Source organism: Magnolia sinica, chromosome 16 (assembly GCF_029962835.1).
Source record: "Magnolia sinica isolate HGM2019 chromosome 16, MsV1, whole genome shotgun sequence".
In the NCBI taxonomy this organism is placed as follows: domain Eukaryota; kingdom Viridiplantae; phylum Streptophyta; class Magnoliopsida; order Magnoliales; family Magnoliaceae; genus Magnolia; species Magnolia sinica.
In genome coordinates, this window is record NC_080588.1 from 61,408,720 (window position 1) to 61,420,485 (window position 11,766).

Sequence of the window (11,766 nt, forward strand, 5' to 3'; positions counted from 1 at the left end):
CACAGACCGATCAATAACTCAAGCGGGTACACATCAAAGAGAAACCAACCCATAGAGAGAGAGAGAGAGAGAGAGAGATAGAGAGAGAGAGAGATTATTCAGGAAAGCCCGACCAACCTGATGGGAAATAAATAAATAAATAAAAAGTAAACCACAAGTCATGCACTATTAAGCCCTTCTGATTGCAGAAAGATAAAAAAGATCCGTCTACGAAAGAACACTATGCAGCTGTATGGTTCTACCAAATTTACCTAAATGCCCCCATTCCCCATAATGTGTTGCCTTCAATAACGGAAAGTTTTAGCCCTTCCTAAATATTTCAACGGCCACCTTCATTGAAAGATTACCGTATTGAAATATTACCTCAAAGAGTTCCCCAACCACCAATCATCTCCAATATTGGGAGAGAGATCCTAGCCACCCAAGATTCCCTCATTTGCCAAGCACCTTGGTGCCATGGTTTTAATTTGAAAAACTAGGCATGGACCATACACTTGTGTGGGAAAAAAAAAAACAGAGCGAACAGTCCACATTCATCGGTTGGGCTTTGGACAATACAGCTTTTTTTTTTTTTTTCCTAATATTGACAGATCTAACAAGACATCATAAATAGAAAGAAATAGAATATCAATTGAATCAAGGTCTGCTTGTATTGTTATTCTTCCCTAACCCCAAACAAAGTGGAGCAGCAGAGACTCCTTTGATTTTTTGAAAGTTAACAGCAAAAAGATAATGTCACCCACGCACATAAAGGCAGTGAGAAGGAGGCATTAAAAAGCACACAAACCTCTATATATATACCAACCAAAGTCAAGACTCCTCACCACCTTGAAAAAAAAAAAAAAAAAAACACCCTACCATTTCCATCCATCAGTTCATGAAGGCCATCCTCAACAATCAATGGGTGAATTACACTTGAACAATGAAATGCCTCCATTAGCTGCAGCAAACCCATCCCTCAAAAGCATGCATCCAAAAGACAGCAACAGCAAAGAGCGGCCAAACTGCATATAGAATTTTTAAGGAATTAAAATAATGCAAAGCTACCAGCACTAGTTCATGTTGTGTAGCATGGAGTACTTCATAATAAACAGTCACAACTATTTAAAACAAATACAATAGACATCGAATTGATTAGATGATCCTCAGCGTCCAATTGGCAGACATTTCACAGCCAATTGATCAGATCATTTGGATAAGTGACAAGGAACTGAGTTTTGGTTATGCGATCTTTTCAAGAGGCAGCCTGCTGTTCATAGATTAATCCAAGGAAGAATGATGAATAGAATAACACATTGCACGATCAAGGTTAGGACTGGGGGTTAGAGGTTGGCTTGGTCCCAGATTTGAACTAGTCAGGAAGGGCCCACTCCCAGGGAGAAGAACAGAACACAACCAATACAACCAATTGTAAAGGGCACCTTGCCCCAGCCCCACGATTTGGACCAGGTTCATTGATCTGGTCCCAACAACGAACTTGCCATTCATTGCATGGGACAATAGCAGAAACCACAGTGCTACAATGGCACTAACCATCAAAGGACTCTTTTACAGGTCTCAAGTAAAGGTTTTCATCCATCATGTTTGGATCATCTCACCGGATAGATTTCTTTCATCCAATAGGCATCCCATCCATTAAACAGCCTAGATTTGCAAGCACATGCACCAGTTTAGATGGATCCATCCATCATGTTGGCCCAACCTTGTATATGTTTTCCCAACAATAAATCTGGCCTGCTCAGCATATGGGACTCAACACTGGAAACAGGCGGATCAGTTAGAAAACTTCAGACAAGTTTTTCGAGCCATATTGGTTTTGCAACTGTGGCCCACTGACCAGTGATCAACCAGATTCTTGGTCTAGGGCATCAGCATAATGGTTCTGTTCGCAAATAGAAAAGTTCACACACCAAACCAATTCCATGGAGTAAAAGAATTCCAATTTGGGGCTCTAGGGAAGGACTCTCTCTCTCTCTCTCTCTCTCTCTCTCTCTCTCTCTCTCTCTCTCTTATATATATATATATATAGACACCTATTTGAAGGGATGCCGTTTGGCTAGTGACCCTGCCATTAGCCAATGGCTGGTGGTCGGTGCTCTGTGTGCCCCACCATGATGTATGTGTTTCATCATGCCATCCATCCATTTTTCCAGATCATTTTATGGTAAAATCCCCAAAAATGAGGTAGATCCAAATCTCAAGTGGACCACATCACAGGAAACAATGTTGATTTAACATCCACCATTAAAAACTTCTTCAGGGCCACAAAAGTTTTGGATCAAGCTGATATTTGTTTTTCCCTTTAATCCAGGTCGGATGTCAAGTAAACATTACAGTAGGCCCAAGGAGGTTTTTAACGGTGGACATTCAATCACTACTGTTTTCTTGTGGTGTGGTCCACCTGAGATTTAGATCCCCCTCATTTTTGGGATAGCCCTAAGAAAAATGAATGGAGAGCATGGATAAAACACATACATCAGCATCATCAACCAAGCAGCGTCCCATTTGAAGGCTCTAGATCTTTCCATGGTGAAGGCATCCAATCAGACAGGGAAAGGAAAAGTAGAGTCTAAAACCACTTTCCAAATATTCTCCAACGTTTCTCTCAATAGTTCCATCCCGCACAGGAGCTGATGTCTAGCCTATTTCAGTAGGTAAAGAACTAGCGTATCATTTTCCAGTTGGGATTTTGGATATTTCTATGTTCGCGATCGTGGGCGCATGGACCATACACAACGGCCATATTATCAACGGTAGTGTACAATCTGTTGGAGAGGATAACATCCGTTGGATCAAAACTAGATGATCAAGAGCTAATAAACTGATTTCCAAAACTGCCCTCAATAGATGCAAAATATCTTGCCAGATCGACGAGAAAATCTCGTTTACCTATGTATAGGAAAGGAGATAAGACAGATAGGATTCTGTTTCGAGAATCAAACGATACCAATCGTTTCCAACGAGGTAACTGACACCACCTCGCGTCGGCAGACCTCATGAACCTACCAATCACACGCACCATGCGCACGGTAGCCAATGAGCGAGTTACCAAAATTCGGACGTGCTCGGCCTCACACGAAAAGCGGACGCGTAAATCTCTGCCAGTCACACTCCACCGACGGTAGATGTGCGCACGTTAGCTAGCACCAGCCGCTATCGTGCGCCATACGCGAGAAACTAAATACGGTCCGCACTCCGCCGTCGCAGGCGGCGGAAGGAGCACACTTCAGGCCGTTAAGGCCCATGTAACCTCACCCAAGGCCCAAACGCCTCCACTGCCCCCCTCCACCGAGTTGGAGGACGCGCGCACGTTAGCTAACGTGCGCTAGCAAACGACTTTAGGCAGTCGGGATCCCCATCGCCCAATCCGACCAAAGGATCGGACGGCATCCAGCTCAACCCGACGAAAATCAATTCAAAGAAAATGATCGCAAGATGGAGAGAGAGAGAGAGAGAGAGAGAGAGAGAGAGAGAGAGAGAGAGAGATCGTACCATCCTTCCATGAAAGAAGGGCCGCTGTTCTGCTTCGGCGGAGGCTGAGCATACTGCGGAGGGTAACCTTGCGGAGGGTAGCCTTGCGGAGGATAGCCCTGGCCCTGTGGCGGGTATCCCTGCGCATACCCTTGGGGAGGGTACCCCGGCGGTGGATACCCATCCTTGGGATAACCTTCTGGAGGATAACCTTCAAAACCCAAAAACATAAAAGAAAATCAAGAAATCCGCAGATCTATCCGGCAGATCGCCAACTCAAAACCCTAGAAGCTCTTCAAAATCACGTCAATCTCCCTCAGAAATCAAAGATCGGGGACAGATGATTATCGTACCTTGAGGAGGCGGAACGCCGACAGGGTGCTGCTGCTGGTTGTAATAACTCATCTTCCCTGAGGGCTTTTTTGGAACAAGTGAGAAGAGTTTTCTAAGAAGAAGAAAATGAACGTTTTTCAATGGAGGATGGTATTTTATAGAGAAGAGCAGTTGGACGCGTCTAAGGTTTCCTTATTAAAATAGAACGTAGTATACGCGTCCAAGACGCGTAGCGAACATAAAACCAATGACTGCTGTGGGTGGATTAGGTGCGGCCCCGGCCGTTCCGAAAATGGTACGTTCCTTATCCTGGGGCCCAAATTTTTGTATAAATTATAAATCTACACCGTTAATATGTTTTTAAATATTAATTTATGACATATTTCAAAAAATAAACTAGATCCAAATCTCAGGTAGACCATAATAAAAAAAAAGAGTAGTGATTGACCATTAAAAATTAGTAGGGCCCACGTTAATGTTTTTGTAATGTTGATTTTCATCCAAAATTTTTATAAGTTGAAAAAACTGGATTCATAGGAAAAAGAAATATAAGGTTGATCCGAAACTTATTTAGCCCACAAAAAGTTTTTAATGGTCATTCACCATTTTTTCGATTCAAAATATCTACTTCATGTTTTGAATCCACTTCATGTTTCGGACCAAAAAGTTGTAATATCTACTTCATGTTTTCGATTAATATACTAAAGTGATATTTTGAAACATATGGACAGTGTGGATTTACATTTCATAAATTAATATGGCCCCACGGTAAGGGGCCGCACCATGTCGAATAAGGCCTGGGTTGCACCTAATCCGGTCCCAAATGACTGCGACAATGCGCTCGAGCGAGTTCACTTTTCTCTTGTACTCCGTCCATGAATGCGGAAATTTTACGCACGTGTGAATGATTTAATTCGTTCATCTCACTCGTTAGATGGATGATGGTGTTTTTTTGTTGGTTTTGAAATTGATCGATCTGATTGTTATGTGAGCCGCGGCTATACCTAAGGAACGGACGGCTATGAAGAACTTGCTAATGGTCCATGTTCTTCGTGCAAGTGTTGGTCCACCTGATGATCGGATCAGCTTGGTTTTTAATCATTGAAAGTGGGAGGCCCAACTTATAAACGGTTTGGATTTCTAACTTGTATGCTGCTTTACCATGTTTTAGAGGTGAGTACCAAGAGAAGTGCACTCGCTCTCGTAAGAGGTTTGTCAGGGGAGCGGCCTGGGTACTACCCGCACCAGGACGTAGGTATAGACTGAGGATCATGTCGGGGGCTCTGAGGCCCACCTTTGTCTGTATGCTTTATCCACACCGTCCATCCATTTTTACGGATCATTTTATGGTGCTATTCTACCAAGGAGACACACCACATAAATCAGTGGGGATTTAAAGAACTTAGTGAGAGCCACATCAGTTTTGAATGAAGCTGATATATACATGTGACGTTATTAACAGGTGTTGGATGACAAATAAACATCACCGTGCGCCATAGAATGTTTTCAACGGTAAGATTTCAATTCCCACTGCTTCATCAGGTGTAACCCACTGAACGTTCGATTTTGCTACTTTTTTCTATATTAACATAAAATGATCTTTTAAAATAGATGGACGGTGTGGATAAAACATGTAGATCACGGTGGGATCCCACAGATCCCCTGATGTAACCGTCCGTCTGGTGGTAGTAGGGATTAGGTGTTACTCTTACCGTGGGCCCACCTTGATTATTATCTATATATCCACGCCGTCCATCCGTTTTTACGGACAATTTTCGGAAGTGAACCAAAAACTTAAGAAATTCTCAATCTCAGATGGACCACACCATGGAAACAATGGTGACTGAACCCTACCATTAAGAACTTCTTAAGGCCCACTGTAACGTTTATTTGCCATCCAAAAACCTGTTGATGAGGTCAATAGACATGTATGAAGTTAAATAACAAATATCAGCTCGATCCGAAACTTCTATGGCCCAAAAAATGTTTTTAATGGTTATTTACAACTGTTTCCAGAGGTATGGTCCACCTGAGATTTAAACCTTCTTAAGTTTTGAAATCAGGTCCTAAAATTATCTGAAAAACAGATAGACAGCGTGGATATACAATACATTTACTAATGTAGGCCCCACACTGTAGTCCTAACACCCAATAAAGTCTGACCGGGTAACACCTAATCCGCTCCCCGTGGCGGTGGGCACGAGAACTTCCTGCCTTCGCAGGAACTCGAAAGCTAGGTGGGGCCCACGGCGGTGTTGGTGAGGCTGCTTGGTGTCCACATGAATATCCATGACAAAACAACTTCGTTCACGTGTTTTAAAAGACCACGATAGGACATGATTATAAAACTCAGGTGGGCCACACCAACAAAAGAGTAGAAACAGCAACGTCCACCGTTAAAACCTTCTTGGATCTGACCATCTGACCATCGTGTTTATATGTCATCCAAACCGTTCATAAAATTATTACCACCCAGGCAAACTGTAGGAACAAATATCATGGTGATACAAAACTTCTTTTACAGCCATTCATTTAATCCCCACTATTTCATATGGTATGGCTGACATGAGTTTTAGATCGGCCTGATTTTTAAAATTTTGCCTTATTGTTGTATTTTAAAACAGATGAATGGAGTGGATTTATCACAGACATCTCCATGAGCCACATACGCCCCGGCACGGAGATATCTATGTGCCCAGGGTCACGCGCAATCTACTTCCTGCTTGCGAGTTACGGGTGAGTTACGGGTCTCTTTCATTGGTGTAGGCCGTTTACGGGACGGGGGTCATTTTCATTGGTGAATGCCGTTTGAAGGACGGTCTCACCGGCACCAGATCGGGTGAGACCGGTAAACACCCAGCTCACGCGGACTACGTCCTACCCAGCCCCTCTCCAGCTAGGAATGGGCAGGAGCTTTGAGTGGCCATCATGATGTAGGTTTTATCCACACCGTCCATCGACTTCTGCGTAACGTTTTATGAAATGGGACTAAAATTTAGAAAAATATAAGTCTCAAGTGGATCACACCACAGGAAACAGTGGTGGTGATAATGCTTATCGTTGAAACTTTCCTAAGGCCCACAGTGATGTGTATTTACCATCCAACCTATTCATAAAGTCACGTAGACTTTGATGAAGAGAAAATACGGATATCAGCTCGATCCAAAACTTACGTGGCCCCTTGAGAAGTTTTCAACGGTAAAATCTTAATCCCCATTGCGTGGTCCAACTATATCTTGGATCTGCCTCAGATTTGACCAAATATCATGAAATGATACGGATAAATGGATAAACGGTGTGGATAAAACCCATACATCACGGTGGCAACGCAGAGCTCCTGTCCGTTCCCAGCTGGAGACGGACGGCGGTAGGTCGCAATCCGCGTTCGAAGCCTGACGTGTCAAAATTTCCCACGTCGATCTTCACCGTACTCGGTGTTTCTCCGCTCCATCTATTTCAGTGCCAATCTCACCTAAGATTGCCAGGCGATTGCCAGGCTTTGACTGGCCAAGCTGGCCTAAAAAGTGAAGTCCATTTACAATCAGACTAGGCTTAAAAGTTGGTCGACTTGACCTAAGCCAGCCCAATCATACATACGAAAGTCACGTATTTTTATTTATTTATTTGTAATATAATTCTAAAAATTATTAATGGCAAATTTAAATTAGGCAATTTATTATTGATAATTAATATTTTTCTATAATAAAAAATTAATTTATTAATTAAAATTAGAATATTTAAAAATTACTTGTGAAGATTATAGGAGAAATGACGTAAAAAAGAAAATTATACTAAAATAAAATTTTATTTTAAATTAATTACAACCTAATTAAATCTCAACAATAAAATAAAATGAATATATATATATATATATATATATATATATATATATATATATATATATATATATATATATATATATATATCATATTTTTTCTAATACTCCCACTTGAGTTAGCACGCGGAGATATATATTGCCCAACTTGTTAAGTAGAAAAGGAAATTGGTAGTGAACTAGAGCTTCGGTGAAGATGTCCACAAGTTGGTGGCTGAGGGGCACGTAAGAAGGAAGGAGAACCCTAGAATTTATATTTCCATGGACAAAGTTGATAATCGATTTCTATGTGTTGGTTCATTGTGAAAAATGAGATTGATGGCTATGTGAAGAACGATTTGATTGTCAGAAGAAAAATGCATTAGTTGGAGATGTTGAACATCTAAATCTTAAAGAAGCAATTTGAGCAAAGTGAGTTCATAAGTAGTATTAGCTATGGCATAGTACTCGGCTTCGACAAATGACTTATAGACAATGGTCTAATTTTTAATTTTTCAAAACATAGAACTACTCTTAAGCATTGTAAAGTAACATGTAGTAGATTGATGTGTCTTAAGACAATTGGCCTAATCAGAATCACAATAAGTTGTTAGCTGGAGGGAGCTAGTGGAGGGAAAAATGATACCCTTGCCAAGAGAAGAAATGAAATATCAGAGTACTCGATTGGCTACATCATAATGGGGTTGGCGTGGATTATGTATGAACTGATTAAGAATGTTGACCACATAAACAATGTCGGGTCGAGTAATGGGCAAGTATGTGAGGCATCCAACAAGTCGTCAATACATAAAGGGATATAAAAGAAGAGTGTGAAGATCATCAGTCAAACACAAATTCTGTTCCATAGGAAAAGTATCAGGGCAAGTTCTAAGATATTAACTGTCTTTGAGAATATTAAGAGTATATTTATGTTGACTCAGAAAAATTCCTTTTATGAGAATGAGTCAACCTCAATTCCTAAGAAGTATTTGGTAGGTTGAGATTTTTAATGTAAAATTTACTTTGAAGAAATGCCTTTAAACTTGTAATGGTGGTTGGATCATCTTATGTTAAGATAATATCATCAACATAAACAAGAACTATCATGAAGAGTTTGCCATTGAAATATGTGAAAAGGGAATAATCCCCTAATGATTGATGATAGCTAGCTTCTTTAAGCATAAAAGAGAATTTCTCAGACCAATTTCACAATACTTGGCAGAGACCATACATGGATTTATTAAGGTGGCAAACATGTTGCTCCCCTTAATTTCACATAACCGGGGGGAATCGTCATGTAAATTCTTTTATGAAGGTCTCTATGGAAGAAAGCATTGTTGACATCAAGTTGATTGAGTGGCCAATGACGAATAGTAGCTACATTCAAGAGACAATGTATAGTAACTACCTTGACAATAGGTGCAAAAGTTTCATAAAAATCAAAACCCCTTATTTTAATTGTATTCTTTCATCACTAAACATGCTTTGAAACATTCAATTGTTATGTTAATACGATATTCGACTTTGTACACCCATTTGCATCAAATGAATTTTTGCCTAGAGGTAGATGTTGTAAGGTCAATGTCTAATTTTAGTCCAACGCCTTTATTTCTACAATTAGTACTTTGCGCCAATGAGAAATTTAAACAATTTGAAAAAATGATATCAGCTCATCATGAGAGAAAATAGAGGAAATGAGTATAGAGGTAAAGTATGAGAGGATGGAGGTGAAAGGGTGGGACAAATATAGTCGTTGAGGTGAGTGGGTCGGGTTATAATATGGTGAGAGTGACCAGAGCAAGGTGGAGGTGCATTGGTAGGAAGCACAAGATAATCTTTAATGATGGGCATATGAATGACAAGAGATGATGTATCGACTGTGCTTGTATTTTAAAAAATATATTTAATTTCAACAAAAAGTAACATCTCAAAAAATAGAGATGCATTTGCATTTAATGTCATAAACTTGATAACCACACTGATCAAAGGGTAACCAACAATGATGTATTTAGATGCACGAGGTGTAAATTTATATCAATGGCTAGGGCTGTACACGAACCAAGTTAGCTCGGTTAGCTCGCCCGGCTCGACTCGACTCGAAAAGGCTCGATTTAACTTGATTCAAAACTGAGTTCGAGCTGAGTCAAGCTGATTTTTTGAGCTCAAGCTCGACTCGACTCGGATTGAACCCCATCTCGAATCGAACTCGGATCGAACTAGTTTAGTGACTTAGTTACTTTGATATTGATGTTACTCACCAAGTTTTTGATGAAATGACTCAACGAAGTGTCGGCTGGTGGTAAGGAAGGTATGTATATGAAACAAATATCATTTTTTCTTGATTTTGATGTTGCCTACAAGGTATTTGATGAAATACCTATAAACAGCTGTTTTTGTTTTATATGCAGTAAGAAATTGAAAGTGCACTCCATATGTTTATAAAAATGCCGCACAGGCTTGAACTCGGCTCGAGCTGTTGATCGAACTGAGCCGAGCTAGCTAGTCAGGGTTGAGGACCGAGCCGAGTCAAGTTCGAGCTGGGGTCAGCTAGTGGCCGAGCCGAGTCGAGCTGTGCCAAGCTCGACTTAGCACGAGTCGTGTACAGCTCTATCGATGGCTATGAATGGTATGAATATAGCACAAGTAGTCAAATATGCGTAAATGATCGTAAGATAGTGGATGTTGGAACAACATTTAATATGAAGTTTTATTATTCAAAATGGGTATGGTATATCCCCCAGAAAGGACAATTCTAATTGACTTAAAATCATAAAACGAGAGCAACCTCAGGTAGGTGTAAATTTTTATGCTTAACTACTTCATTCTATTATGATGTCTCAACACAAGTGAGCTGATGAAGAATGTTATGTTCACGAAGAAAAGTTTGCATGGAGTTGGAAAGGAATTTTGTTCCATTGTTAGTGCGTATTTGATAAACTTGACTTTTAAATTAAATTTGAACCATTACACTAAAGTTTTTGAAGAGAAAATATATTTTAATTTTAAAATACAGAAGATAAACTTGAATACAACGCAAATAGTCATCGGCAATAATGAGAAAATAATGTGCACCAATGTGGGATAGACATTCCAAATATTAAGGTGAACCAAATCAAAATGATTTATGCTTCGAATGTAACTTAATGGAAATGGACGACGAGTTTGTTTAATTCTTTTATAGACATCACTACGATTCATTCTCGAAGTAGACAATATTTGAGATAATCGTGATGCAAATGGGTGGCCAATATGTATGTTAGACCTGATAGGCTGAGTAGTGAACATGACTGATAGTGCAAAGACTTGGGGTGGCCGATATTGGTAGAGTCTATTTCGTACTTTACCTTCTTCAAGCAACTTTCTCGAGGACAGGTCTTGAAAAATATTATATATATATATATATATATATATATATATATATATATATATATATATATATATATATATATATATATGAAAGATAGCACAATTTAAACTTTTTGTGAGTTGATTAACCAATATAATATTAAAATGAAAAGTGAGAACACAAAAAATATCATCTAAAATCAAATCTAAAGAAAAAGAGATTAAGCAAACATGAGTGATGGGGTGGCATCTCCAGTTGGTAATGTGGCGATTTTAATTAGCCTCAGGAGTTTGTTCGAAGTCTATGAGTAATGAGAGATTGGGTGACATGTGAGCAAAGGCACCGTGGTCTATCATCCAAGTGGTGACATGGGAAAAAATGACTAAAAAAGCCAACATGCTAAAGGAAGTTACTATGAAGTTGGAAAGAAAGCACTTGAATGGATAGAAAAATAAAAAAGCATGAGCACAAACGGATGTTCTCCAATGAATTTCCTTAACCGAGAGACAACAATCGCCGAGTAACATGTTCAAACTTCAATGATTCACAAGAAAAGGCAGGTGCATAATAACTAGTTAGGCTTTCCAATATGCCCTAAGCTTATTAACGAACTTTAGGAGGCTTCAATTAAGGCATGCCAAGATGCTGACTTATTCTACCTTGACAACAAATAATGTAGGAGATTGTTGCGATGCACATACGAAGCATAAAAAAAGAAGAAGAGTTTTACCTGTTTGTGCAAAGAAGTATACAAAAGGGGCTGCTTGGACTTGTCTAATGGTATTGTGGATCAATGGTGGGG

At 39.8% G+C, this 11,766-nt stretch overlaps 1 protein-coding gene across 1 annotated transcript; it reads right to left on the reverse strand.

The window, feature by feature from the left end:
• Nucleotides 1-612: 612 nt before the first annotated feature.
• Nucleotides 613-3,983, reverse strand: LOC131229105 (cysteine-rich and transmembrane domain-containing protein WIH2-like). Its single transcript, XM_058224976.1, has 3 exons — nucleotides 3,825-3,983; nucleotides 3,493-3,682; nucleotides 613-1,004 (listed from the first exon to the last, which is right to left on the reverse strand). The coding sequence occupies exons 1-3, from the start codon at nucleotides 3,874-3,876 to the stop codon at nucleotides 959-961; spliced, it is 288 nt and encodes a 95-aa protein (XP_058080959.1). The 5' UTR covers nucleotides 3,877-3,983; the 3' UTR covers nucleotides 613-958.
• Between the last annotated feature and the right edge of the window lie 7,783 nt (nucleotides 3,984-11,766).